The following is a 13,114-nucleotide window of genomic DNA, read 5'->3' as shown; positions in this document are numbered from 1 at the left end:
GCCGTGATCACACCTGGGAACAGCCACCAGGCCCCAATCTGGGCATCACAGCGAGAACCCCGTCTTGTAAAAAAAAAAATTATTGGTTACTTGCTTAATCATCGCACCCCTTAATGCTTTTCTAGATCTGCGTAAATTCAGAACCTATAAGGGCGGCTCCGTCAGAGACCTCCTCCGCGCCATGAGAAATAAGGTAAAGGGTTTGTGACTGCCGGGAGGGAGACCCCGTGGCCAGAGCACGGACGCGCCCCCTTCATCCGTCCCGGAGTTCTGACCTCGCAGAGCCGGGGGCCTGAGGTGGACCTGACAGAGTAGAAGCTGTTTCTTCCCTCACTCGGGTTTTCTCTTCAGGGGCCTTGAGGTGCAGAGTTGAGCTCTGAGGCAGCTTCTCTGGAGCCCGTGTCCCTCGTGGTCCCTTTGCTGACTTGTGTCCTCTCCCTGCCTGGCACGGCTGTCGTGCAAACACGCCTCTCACGGGGACCCTCAGGACACCTTCCACACAGGGCCTGGTCTCTAGCGGCTGGAGGCAGGGGCACCACTTCCCCCTGGGGGCCGGGCGTGCTCTTACCCTGTGCTGTCCCCGAGCAGCCTTCACACAGGGCCTGGCCCCAGGGACAGAGGCTGCCCCAGGCCCGATGGGACGGACGCTTCAGTTCCAGGCGAGTTTATTCCACTTGAGGTTGCCGGGTTCTCCCGGGTCCTGATCGGCCCCTGCTGCTTGGCTCTCCCAGGCTTTGAGGCTCTCCTTAAATGAGGGGACACAGGCAAGATGGTGGCGTAGATTGTCGTGGAAGTTTTTTTTCGCTTTTCTTTACTAAAAACCATCCGACACCGACAGCCTGTCTGCCTTGAATGACAAAAGGATGTTTTGCCAGCGTTTCCCGAGCTTTCTAACCCCTGGCCTTCCGTCTGCAGAAGCATCACTACCGGGAGCTCCCCGAGGAGGTGCGGGAGACGCTGGGCTCCCTCCCGGACGACTTTGTGTGCTACTTCACGTCCCGCTTCCCCCACCTGCTGTCGCACACCTACCGGGCCATGGAGCTGTGCGGCCACGAGAGACTCTTCCAGCCCTACTACTCCCACGAGCCCCCCAAGCCCCAGCCCCCCGGGACGCCAGACGCCCACTGAGCCAGGGCAGCCCCCGCTGTGACCGAGGGCCTGGTCGCCACAGTCCAGAGCTTGGCTCCGCCCGGCTTCACAGGGAGACCAGGCTTCCCAAACCAAGTGCCTTGAGCCGCCTGCTCTGCAGCCAGCAGAGGATCACGCTGACCCCAGGAGCGGGCAGAGGCGGCCCCTCGTGCCCTGCAGGGAGCTGGGAAGGTCGCCCTGGAAGCCTCACAGTCGGGCGCCTGCCAAGGAGGGTCCCAGAGACAGCGAGAGGAGCACCCGCCGACCTTCTCCGGGATAAACCTGCTTCAGACTTAACATTTCTTTCTAAAATTCCTGCTCGATGTCAGTCAGTGGGCCTTTCGGGAAGGGAGAGGAGGGATTCCCGAGTTCTGCCTGCGTGCTGGACCCGCCGGGCGGGATGAGTGAGTGCAGCCCCTGCTAGAAGCAGGACTCGGGAGGCGAGGGGTGCGGGAGGAGGACGGCGTTCCAAGGGTGTGGTCCTGGGGTAGGAGGTGCCTCCGTGATCACAGATGGGCCCCAGGTAGCCCAGGGTACTGGTAACCAGCGTTTCCGCAGAGGCAGCGACAGCCGTGACCTGGGGCTGTGACGTCAGGACAGGGCAGTGGCGTGTGCTGCAGGGCAGGTCACGTCTGCAGGGCTGTCAGGAACGAAGAGGATGCTCTGCTCTGGAAGCAGTGGTGGCCCAGAGTGCTGGTGGCCTCAACAGTGGCCTTTGCATTGTCCTGGGCCGGTTGGGCGTGTTCAGGAGCATTTGGGGCAAGAAGTGAAGCATTCCCTGGCCACCGGGGAGGGCAGCTAAGACCCAGACAGGGACACGCCTTCAGGACGGGGTGGGGGCGGCAGCAGAGCGGGACCCTCCAGCTGCCTGGAGAAAGCCCTGAGCCAGATGTGGGGGCCGAGGCTCCTCTGTCCCCTAGGCCAGCAGAACAGGAGACACGTGGTCAGTCAGGCCAGGGGGTGGGGAGCCAAGGCCAAGGTCACTGTGTGCTTCAGGGGCCAGCTTTTTGTTTTTCTTGGCAGATTTTAATAACTACATTTTGATCATACTGCAGAATGCTACGTTAGCATGAGTAAGCTGTACTTGAAGCTTACTCGCAAAGAAGAAATGCAAGATACAGTACATCTTCTATCTTGTGTGGTACCAAAAATCGCCATCCCCTCAAAAAAGTGTTCATGTTTAGAACATTCTCTAATGCTGAAGAGTAAAACGTTATAGCAACACTATGTAAATGTATGAAACAGTGTCAGAGTAATAATATCTAAATTATGCCAGTACCATGTTATTTTTTTCCTAAAATTAATATAATTTTTAACTTTAGTTTGAGTCAAAAATTCCTGTGTCTTTTCTCTCCCAAGAGCCTTAGAGGCCAAAATGCAATCAGGTACCACGTAAGGAAACGCTGTCCGTGTCCTTCCTCCCGCCGGGCAGGGGTCATTGCAGTGCAGTCCCCCCGCAAACCCAGAGACTCCGTTCAGTATTCAGAATGGAATTGTCGGATTTTACTCGCCGACAGAGAAATCACTGTTTCTTCTTCCTGTAAGATGTTTTCCGCTTGTGTTTGTGTCAGAGCCACTCCGCAAAAGGTCTTTCTCTGCCTTTGCAGAATTCAGTCCTCTTCTTTTCATAACGGCTGAAGTGATTCTTGTCCTTAATATTAACGCGAGCCTACATCCTTAAACCTCATCGGTCACCTCATTGAGCCTTGGAACCTCGGCCCCAGGGTGGGCATCCTTGGCATCTTCCTGCGGCCCGTCTGTCTCTCAGGAACACGCCAGACTGTGTTTCCTCCGCTGGCGCCACGCCAGGGCCTGCCTGATGGCGCTGTCCCCACGGCGGCGGGAGCCTTGCCGCAGGCTGGGCGGCAGTAGCCCGACAGAGAATCCGATGGCGGAGAAGGTGCCCAGAGTGATTTAACAGGACTGCCTTGGGGACTGCCCCTCACCTTCGTGGTACCCAGGTGATTTCTAGTGGCACAGTTTTGTGTCATCTTCATTTTAGCCCGACTTGCCTTGAGACAACTTTTTCAAATGCCCTTTATTCGAGCACTTACTCTATGGAGCTAGGCAGGAGCCCAGTTACTCGTCAGTCGCCCAGGTGAGTGTCGGAAGAGGTGTCGTGGGGGCAGCCTCGGGTGTAGCCGGCCCTAGCTCTAGAACTCTGGTTTCCGTGGCGCTCAGTGGGTTGTCATGTGGCTTCGGGCGGGGACGGCCCTGCAGCATTGCGCGTTGTGTTGCGGCTGAGCTGTTTGGTTCTGCGATTCCTGGGGGGCTGTTTCACTTTTTAGAAGTACCGTACGCTGTCTTCATCTTTAAGTGGAACTTTGTCACATCTGTTAGGAATCCAAGGGATGTCCTAATTTATTTAAATTGTGTCCTGAAGCTGCCATTGAACCTCTCTCTGGCACATGTGCCAGAATTTCTCTTATTGCTTCTTGAGTCTTCTTGAGTCTTTTGATTTTCAGTTTTTGAAGGGTTCCGTGTGTCAGTAGGCACCAAAGCATTTGCACTTTGGGGAGCATTGGTATTACTTGGTAAGTCCTTCACCCATCCAGCGGCTGAAATATACAATCCTGGGTGCAAACACGTCCCCTCCCTCCCTGCTTGCTGTCATTGTAAGAGTTGCCAGAGGTTCTTTCCAATGAGACATCACTCTGATCAGGTATAGGTAGATGTTTTGGAAGATCTACAGGTTAGTGGATCTGGCAAAGTATTCCCACCAATTCTAGGAGAAAGGTCCTTAGCAGGGTTGAGCCTGATCCTTTGGTAAGGTTTTGTGTGATTCCATCATCGTTGGTGATTCTTTCTTGCTGCAGTAAAAGATTCACTGGCCGCTGATCTAACCTCTCTACAGACGCAGGGGCATTGGGTTGTGGGACTTTGTCCTCTTGGCTCCTTTCTGGTTGGAAGTTGGACTTTGGCCAGGTTTGGTTCTCCCAAGACTGTCCCGTTCTCCATCTGATGGCGGGGTCCTCGCTGCTCTGTTTGTTAGACCCTCAGCCCTGGAAGGTGGCTGGCGCTGCTTTTGCAAAAGCGCTGGCGCACAAAACTCAGCCTCTCACGTCTCCTCTTAGCTTCCTCTCGCTACTGCTTTGGCTCCTGAAATTGCTTCTCTTTGTTGTCTCCCACCGTGTGTTTTCCTTGCCCATCCTGGTGTAGTCGTTCCAGTCGACTGTGGCCTGGCGTTGGCTTCCGGAAGAAGGTCCTCAGGTGTCCTGTCCGGGAAGCAGAAATTCTGCCTTCCTTGGTTGGGCCATTATCTTACACCAAAGTATCTACTGTCGTCTCTGCTTTTTCTTTATGAAACAGTGATTTCTCCCGAGTAACTGTGCTTCTGACTTGTGAATTGGCACTTATGTCCTTTCTGTATCCAGTGTGGAAAACCGCAAGGATCGCAGCTGCTGTGAGCCTCACCTGCCCTGCCCAGCCTTAACTGACACTCTCAGCCAAAGCCCCGCCGCCCCTCCGCGTGCTCTGTGATTGGCGGATACAGTATTCCTTTTCAGCGTCCCTAAAGCTGTGACGGGGGTGTCCCCACTTACCTAGAAAGCATTACCAGTCAACTGCGTGGCATCCTCAGATGCAAGCCTTGTGTAGTGTTCTTTTTGCAATGACCTATTTATTTAACCTATTTATATTTATTTAATTTTTACTCGGAAGTGTATCCCATTACGATTGCACTTGCTTAAAGCACATCAGATTTGTTTTGGACAACACCCCTGACCATTTTAAAACTGGAAAAGGAAAAGTTATACTGTATCCTTCCATGGGATGGACGCTTTACAGTAGTCTTGTCTTTAAAGGGTGAATAATTTGGTCGGGGTAAAATGTTAATTTTTAGGTGATTTTTTAGAAAAAAAAAATTCTGTGCCATTGTGTCTTCTCTGTGGATGGTTAATTGTCTAATTGGTATGTGTTAATTGTATGATACAATCCTCTTTGTGGAACCCCCAAATCCTCTTTTTAGCTTTATATTTTATAAACTGCGAGATTGTACAACTTTTATGTGTATTTTTAAAGCTTGATGTGAGGGTCATTATCTGAGTTAAACAGCCTATTTTTGTACCTCCTGTACAGTTTTATAATTCTGCTGATTGATGGCATCTTATGTTGAGCCAACCACAATAAAGGTAGTTTTAGATTTGGGAGTCAGTTTCTCTTCTTAAAGACGTGAGCACGCTCCCAGGTGAGGGGGTGTCTTGCCTCTTCCTGGAGGGCGGGGCCTGAGCGGCGGCTCTGCTGGTGGGAGGACAGGTGTCCTCGTGTCCACAGCAGGGTCCAGGGGCTGGGACATCCTCCTTGGCAGCTGTTTGTGGGAAAAGCTCCTTTGAAACATTGCAGGAAGTTCCCGAAAGTATTGATTTGGGCTGAATTCCAGGAAGGTGGTCAGCTGGGACAGACATGCCACAAGGTGAGGATTCGGTTCCAAAGCAGAGTTTGGGACACGTGAACAATAAACAGGACACTGGACGAAGAAACCCAGAAGGTGAGAAAAAGCACAAGGCGGCTTGGCCAGCAGAGTGCAGGGAAGGCCCCACGCAGCAGTCAGCAGCTCCAGGATGAGCCCGGTGGCGTCTGCCTGGACGTAGGACCCTCCCGCACGCCACCCCTGCCTTCCCCGACCCTCCCTGCAGCAGTGAGTGAGGCTCCTTCTGCCCCCACGCCCAGGACAGGCTGCTCACAAAGGAGGCCTCGGGCCCACCAGCCCCAGGACGGCTCAGCAGGGACTGGTCAAGGCTGGGCTCCTTCCCTCTGAAGCTCCGCCTGCCGCCATTCTGCCACCCTCATGCCATGGGGCACCAGGAGTGACACTGAGACCTCTGGACGCACCTCCCTCAGGAGTGTGGGGTCTTGGATGCAGCCAAATCTGGGGTGAACGAGGAGCTGCAGGATGTCGTTGGCCATCTCACTGCACATGGCAGTGGAGCCAGCTCTTGGAGTCCCCTCACGGCCTTTAAGCCAGAGCTGGTACCGAGTCTTGAAATGGCCTGGGCCTGGGAGGGGGACAGCAGATGGCACCCTTAGCAGCCTCTGAGAGCGGGGGGAGTGTGGGTGCTCAGGAGGGAGCCCAGCGTGTGGGGCGGACGCCCTCCCCTGCCCCATGCTGGTCTGGCCTGCTAGGGTCCTGGGGCCAATTATCAAAAGAGGCCACTGAGGCGGGTCTGCAGCTTTGCATGCTGAGTCAGCGCTGGGCTGCTTTTTCTCTGAATGCCAGATACATTTAATTTGTTATATATAGCCACATACGTATGCCCATGTGCACACTTGCATTCCACCAGTGAATGTCCCCATTTGCGTTACCTCTGTAACTGCACCACGTGCTGTCTGTGCTAGACCACCTGTTGGCTTCGAGAGATCGTGACAGTTACCCTGCCTGTCTTCCCTTCCCCCGTGGGCCAGGCACATGCTGGGCCAGCCTGTGCCTTGATCATGGCTTGGCCTCACTCCTCTGTCCCTCAGACCAGCACCTCCCTCACGACTGGAAACAGCTAACATCTTTCACTTCAGTGAGAGACTGAGGAGGCCCTTTGCCAACGACCCAAATCAGACCGTGAGCTGGTCCATCTCTGTCCAGTCGCTGTGGGCCGAGGGGCAGGGCAGCCCCAGGAGGCCACACTGGAACATGGTGGGCGTTGGGAAGGGCCAGCCAAGGAGTGAGCAAGTGAACGTGGCCTCTAGGAGGTTTGGAATGAGTCCAGTAGTGGTGACCGTCACCTTTCCCCCTTGCCTCTCATGCCTGTGCCTCTTTAAATCCACCTTTCCCTTCCCAGCCGGCTCCATGATTTGGGCGAAGCCACAGAAATGCTCTCAGAGTTTGCAGGTGACACAGCTGCAAAGAGTAACCACCACCAGGATCATGACCAGTCAAGATTCTAGAAGGTTACAAGAAACCAGAATGCTGAGCCAAGGATGATGGGAAGTCCTGCTTTCACGTATCAGGCGCGAACCTTTACACGCCTAACAACATGGCTTCAAAATAAATAAAGCAAAAACTGAACAAGGAAAAATTGTCAACAGTGAACATTTTAACCATCTTTCTCAGACACTGATAGATCAGATAGACCCCTCAAAATTTAAAACATGGAAGACATGTACAGCACAGTTGAGCCAGACCGATTAAATAAATGCTAATACCTCTTCATAACCAAGGAGTGGGGGCCAGAAATACAACAGTGGGAAATGCTGAGCTGGGAGCCTGCACAGCGGGGTTCCCGTCAACCCAGGCCAGCTCAGTTTGGTGCCACCTGGTGGCAGTTGCTGCTCTAGAATAAATAACTTTCTTATCTTCCCATGGTGGAATTTTTGTATCTTCTTTGTGCTTTTCAGTATTTTCCAAATGGTCTTTCATGAGTATGAACTATTTTAATAAGGAGAAAAGAGTCACATCATTTTTCTAAGCCCCACCCTTCTTATCTATAAAAGGAAGAAGGTGGCTTGCATGAGCCCTAAGTTTCTTCCAGCTACAAAGCCCACGGCTCGGCACCCCGAGAGCCTCAGCTATGGACATTGGCTGCTCTTCCTGTCACAGCTGGTAGCTGCATCTTTTCTGGGGTCCTCCTACGTGTGGCCCCGGGCTCAGCCACCCTCTGCTCCGGGCCTGTTATAGCCTTCCAAGACTTTCCCATCTCAGGAAAGTTTTCCCCAATGTTGATCCCCCTCTCTCGGCCTCTGGTCTAACTCATCCCTACTTTAATAGAGCAAATTCCTCTGTCTCTATACCCATTTCCCCCTCCTAAAGACTTGGATTCATCAGTTGATTCATTTAGGGCAATTTCTCAAAGCTTAGGTCTCAGAAAATGGGTTCCAAGGGCTATTAGACTATCTAGGCCACAGTGTGTATTACTGAAAAGTTCTCCAGATAATCATTGTCATGGCCTGTTTACAGGACGGAAGATGAACACAGAACACAAAACGAAAACGCAGAACACAAAGAAAAACACAGACACATGTACAAACGGTTGACTCGAGTAATAATACATCAGGTCTGTTTTATTTTTTTTTTATTTTTTATTTTTTTTGAGACAGAGTCTCGCTTTGTTGCCCAGGCTAGAGTGAGTGCCATGGCGTCAGCCTAGCTCACAGCAACCTCAAACTCCTGGGCTCAAGCAATCCTTCTGCCTCAGCCTCCCGAGTAGCTGGGACTACAGGCATGCGCCATCATGCCTGGCTAATTTTTTCTCTATATATATTAGTTGGCCAATTAATTTGTTTCTATTTATAGTAGAGATGGGGTCTCGCTCTTGCACAGGGTGGTTTCGAACTCCTGACCTTGAGCAATCCACCCGCCTCAGCCTCCCAGAGTGCTAGGATTACAGGTGTGAGCCACTGCGCCTGGCCTGTTTTATTTTTATACTTTAAAAATTTTAAGTTAATTCCTTGTACGTAACCACCCAGGCATTGCAACAATGGCCATAAATTCCAGAATAGCCTTAGGGAAGCAGATGTCCCCTGACTCAGAATTTCCAGGTGGTTGCTTTAGGTGCCAGGCATAGACCACGGACCGAGATTAGCAAGGATGGGCAAGGCGAGTCACAGGGGGCATTTCTCATCACCAGCTTCTCTTAGGGTGACCCCCTAAGATCTTCAGCTGAACCCCAGCGGCTGTGCCTGGCTTAGGTCGCCCCTCCCTTGAGGGGTCTTACCCGTCATTGACTAACCAGCCATCTTATAGGGTGTTTATTGTGTGGCCTCCAGACCCCCAATGCCGTGGGGTGGGGAAGCTCTTGCTTACTTGCAACTCAGGTCCTCTGTTATGCCTCTAGGCAACAGCTTTGTTTATCACAGGGAGCCTGTCCGGAACACATTACTTTCAAACACTCTGGGCAGAACAGGTACATTACTCATTAACTTTAATTCTTAAACTAGGAAAATATATGTCAGTCCCCTACAGTCATCATGAATGGCTTGGTGTGTCTTGCACTTATAAAAATGAATGTGTATTATTTTTTAAATCTAAATTTGAATGATATTATATACACTTTTTTAAAAGTCTAGTTTCCACAAGCCAGTTCCTGACATTGAGAAATAGCTGATTGTCAAACTCCATGGCGGGCTGGGTTCTCTTTACTGTGTCAGGGAGAGAGAGAGAGAGCATGCTCATTTGGTTTCCTTAGCAACTGGCTCCCCAAGGGAATGTGGCCAAGTCCAGGCAAGGACCCCCAGATCAGCTGAGTCAGCAAATAAGAGTGTATTCCGTGGAGGCCTTTGGGATCGTCCCATTAGGCTCATTTGCAATGATGTCTTGCTCACCCGACTGGGCACAAGGTGACCTGTTTACCTGGTTAACCCAAATGGCCTTGAGATGGGGAGTTGGTGTGGGCCACAGGAGGAGCCAGGCACAGGGTGGGCTTCCTTCTGGAACACTGAAGCCATCGGAGCCAGCGGGTACCGGTGCTGGCCCAGCCCCAAGACACAGGCAGCCCACACAGGAGGAACGGGGGTGTGGGGAGGCCCTGTTGTTGTCACTGGGCCCAGATCCCACAGCTGTCACCTCTGGACAGGCCGTCCTGGTCAGTCAAGTGTGGGTTGTCCAGGAGGGGACAAGGAGGCTGGGACAGTGTCTGCCGTTGTCCATTTCCAGGGCAGGAGGCGGCTGCACCCCTCACAGGCTTCCTAAGGTGGGGGTCAGACGCTATCCTGCCACAAATGCCAGGTGTCCACCACATACGCTAATGGCCACATGTGCAGCATGAATGTACCAATTAGAGCCGTTTAAAAAGCATAAACACCTGGTAGTATCTAATTGATTTTTTTTTTAACAAAAACCTCATGTAGCTCTTAGATTTTGCCTTTTCTCTCTATAACAAGCCAAGCAGCTGCCTTTGGCATATTTCCTAAGGAAACAGTTCATTTTCCCATCTGAGTTCCTAGTAAAGTATCTCAGTGTGACTTCTCCCTTGCAGTGGCGGTTAGAGAAAGAAGCAGGGTAGCTGACAGCGACCTGGGGTCAGCGATTCGCAGAGAGAAGCAGCCCTCCCCTCTGCAGTCTCTCAGCTCTTGGGCTGGTGGATGTTCATGGATAAATTTGTGCAGCTGCGGAAATCACTCTCCTCAAAAACAGTCTCGCAGCACTCAAGCCTGGGCGACAGCGAGACCCTATCTCAAAACAAAACAAAACAAAAGTCTCTGAGGGTCCCAGCTCATTCTGAACCTTCCCGTGGGGGTGGAAACACAGGAATGTGATCGAATAGCCTGGGGTGGCGGGACGCTCGCTCACCTTGGCCACTAGATGGCGCCCCATGCAGCTCCCTGTTTGTCCTGAGCCCCGAGGTTTTAGACTGTCTCTGGCCTGGGTGATGAGCCTGGATAGTGCTCCTGCTCCCCGCTCCCCAGGGGGCTTTGATGAGACGACATCCGGGTGAAAGAAGGCAACGGGCCTGGTTTCACAAACAGTTCGATCCCTTCATTAGCTGGGAGTTGTCTAAGCAACACGTATTCACAAACTTGTCTCGTGCAAGAATTAGCATAATATGGACAGCCTCCTCCCTGCCAGTGGGAACGATCCTGGGGCCTCACGTTCGGTGGATCCAGGCCACAGCCCATACATGTGCTGGGGTGTCCCTGAGCACAACCTACAAGGACACGGGCATGTCCAGGCACCCACTGTAACAATAAGCACAAACCTTGTGGAGTGTTGACTGCTACCCGGCTCTGACTCAAGTGTTTTACAAATCTTCACATTTATTCATCCCAGAAGCCCATCGAGGGGGGCTCTGAGGTGGGTGAGGACTCTCTAGCGTAAAAGCTCTGATGTGGGACCCCAACGGCCTGGATTTTAATCTCGGCCCAGCCTCTAGCTGGCTGTGTGCCTACTCAGCCACTGCGCACCAGCTAGTCACCCAGGCCTCAGTTTCTGCATCTGCAAAAGGGGATAACAACAGTATCTCCTCATAGGGCTGTTTTGAGGATGAGACACGGTGACACTTGTAAAGTGCTTAGAACGGCGCTTTGCCTACATAGTAAGCACGACAGAAATGTTGGCTGTGATTACCCCCATTTTGCAGAGAAGCAAACCGAAGCTCAGAGAGGTTAAGCAACTTGTCTAAGGTCACACAGGCAGCAAGGGCCTGAGCAGAGATTTAGACACAGGTCCTTGTCACTTCACCCTACCAGGCTGAGCTCACAGTCTCTGTTCATCAGTCTGGCAGGTCAGCGCACCTTCCCCGGCCCGGGCAGCATTTCTTCTTTGTACCTCGGGTTTCTACCTGTAGTTGTGATTGGCGGGACACCATTTAAATTGAAAGCGCCTTCTCATTCTGCTAAACAGTGGGGTCCCCAGACCAGCAGCATGAGCATCACCTGGGAACTTGCTAGAAATGCCAGTTCTCAGACCGGCCCCCAGACTCACTGAATTAGAAACGCTGGCGCTGGGCTCCAGCCACCAGGGAGGCTGCTGCTCACATTTGAGAACCCTCGCTGTAAAGCACGTCTCATGAAACCAATCTGCAAGACCTTGGCAGTTCAAGGAGAACGATTCAGAAACTTAGCAGAGAAGAAAAGAAAACAAACTTTTTAAAAAGGCACCTGCATTTGAATGTTTCTAGCAGCACAATTCACAATGGCAAAGACGTGGAAACAACCCAAGTGCCCATCAATGCATGAGTGGATTAATAAAATGTGGTATATGTATACCGTGGAGTTCCTACTAAGCTGCAAAAAACGATGGTAAACTAATACCTGTTGTATTAACCTGGGTGGGACTGGAGACCATTCTTCTAAGTGAAGTACCCCAAGAATGGAAAAACGAGCACCACATGTACTCACCAGCAAATTGGTATTAACTGATCAACACTTAAGTGCACATATAGTAATAACATCCATCAGGTGTTGGGCAGACGGGAGAGGGAGGAGGGGATGGGTGAAATCACACCTAATGGGCACAATGCACACTATCTAGGTGATGGGCACACTTATAACTTTGACTCAAACAGTACAAAAGCAATTTATGTAACCATAACGTTTGTACCCCTGTAATATTGTGAAATTTTTAAAAAGGGAGAAAGAAAGAAAAGGAAACAGACACGGAAAGTGATCTGGCCAGAAGCCACAAAGTTGGAGGAGGAGGTTTGTGGAGGGGGCTGGTTGGCCCCAATGATGCTCAAGGAAGGACGGAAGGGAGTCTCAACCTGCTACGTGGCAGAACAGCAGGCCTGTGTGTGCGGCCTTCAAAGTGGGCGCACAGCGTTATAATCTGACAGTTCTGGGTGGGCTGAGCACCTGTACTGCTAAAAGCTGCACAGACGGGCCCGTCCTGCTGTCAAGAAGGGGCGCCCTGTGCCCCATTGGAGAGGGCCTTGGGGGCTGCACGGTCCGGGTGCCGGCAAGCTTCGACAACCGCGTGGAGTGTGATGCTGTTTGCAATCCCAGAGAAGACCCCTCCCTTCGGCAGAGGGATGCCCTTAGCCTTTGCTCTCCCACTCTGACTGTTGGGTGTTTGTGAATGGCCTTGGTGTCCCCTCATTATGGGCCCTCTGCTCTCTGCCCACAGCAGACCCCTGAGGATCCCAAACCCCTCAAACCTGACCTCGCCTCCGTGCCTTTCTGCTTTCCCTCCCCGTGTGCTGGTTCTCAACGTTGTGCGCATTGGAATCACCTGCAGGACTTAAAAATCACACACACACCCATCGATCCATATACCACACATATACGCACACAGTATGCAACTATTGCAATATGCAATATTTGAGACATACTAAGAATACAGCTGTCCCTCTTGGTATATGTGGGGTATTGGTTCCAGGACCCCCGTTATACCCAAATCTGCACACCCTCAAGTCCAGCAGTCCGCCCTGCAGGAACACTGTGAGAGAAGTCAGCCCTCCGAATATGTGCTTGGGTTTTGCAGCCTTTGAATACTGTATTTTTTACCCACATTTGGTTGAAAAAAATCAGTGTATAAGTGCATTGAAGCTCAAACCTGTGTTGTTCAAGGGTCAATTATAATTGATATGAAATTCAGATTTCACTGGGTGTCCTGTATTTTAGG

General features: G+C 51.8%; 1 protein-coding gene across 2 annotated transcripts in view; it reads left to right on the top strand.

The window, feature by feature from the left end:
• ERN1 (endoplasmic reticulum to nucleus signaling 1) overlaps window positions 1-1,425 on the top strand; it is an 80,808-nt gene extending 79,383 nt beyond the window's left edge. For both annotated transcript variants that reach the window (XM_012747464.3, XM_075994680.1), the window contains 2 exons: window positions 126-193; window positions 916-1,425. In XM_012747464.3, coding sequence (XP_012602918.2) covers window positions 126-193; window positions 916-1,128 — 281 coding nt within the window. In that variant the 3' untranslated portion in view covers window positions 1,129-1,425. The remainder of the gene's footprint in view (window positions 1-125; window positions 194-915) is intronic.
• Window positions 1,426-13,114: the final 11,689 nt, after the last annotated feature.

This window comes from Microcebus murinus, chromosome 18 (assembly GCF_040939455.1).
Source record: "Microcebus murinus isolate Inina chromosome 18, M.murinus_Inina_mat1.0, whole genome shotgun sequence".
Lineage (NCBI taxonomy): Eukaryota > Metazoa > Chordata > Mammalia > Primates > Cheirogaleidae > Microcebus > Microcebus murinus.
This window is presented reverse-complemented; position numbering and strand designations above follow the sequence as displayed.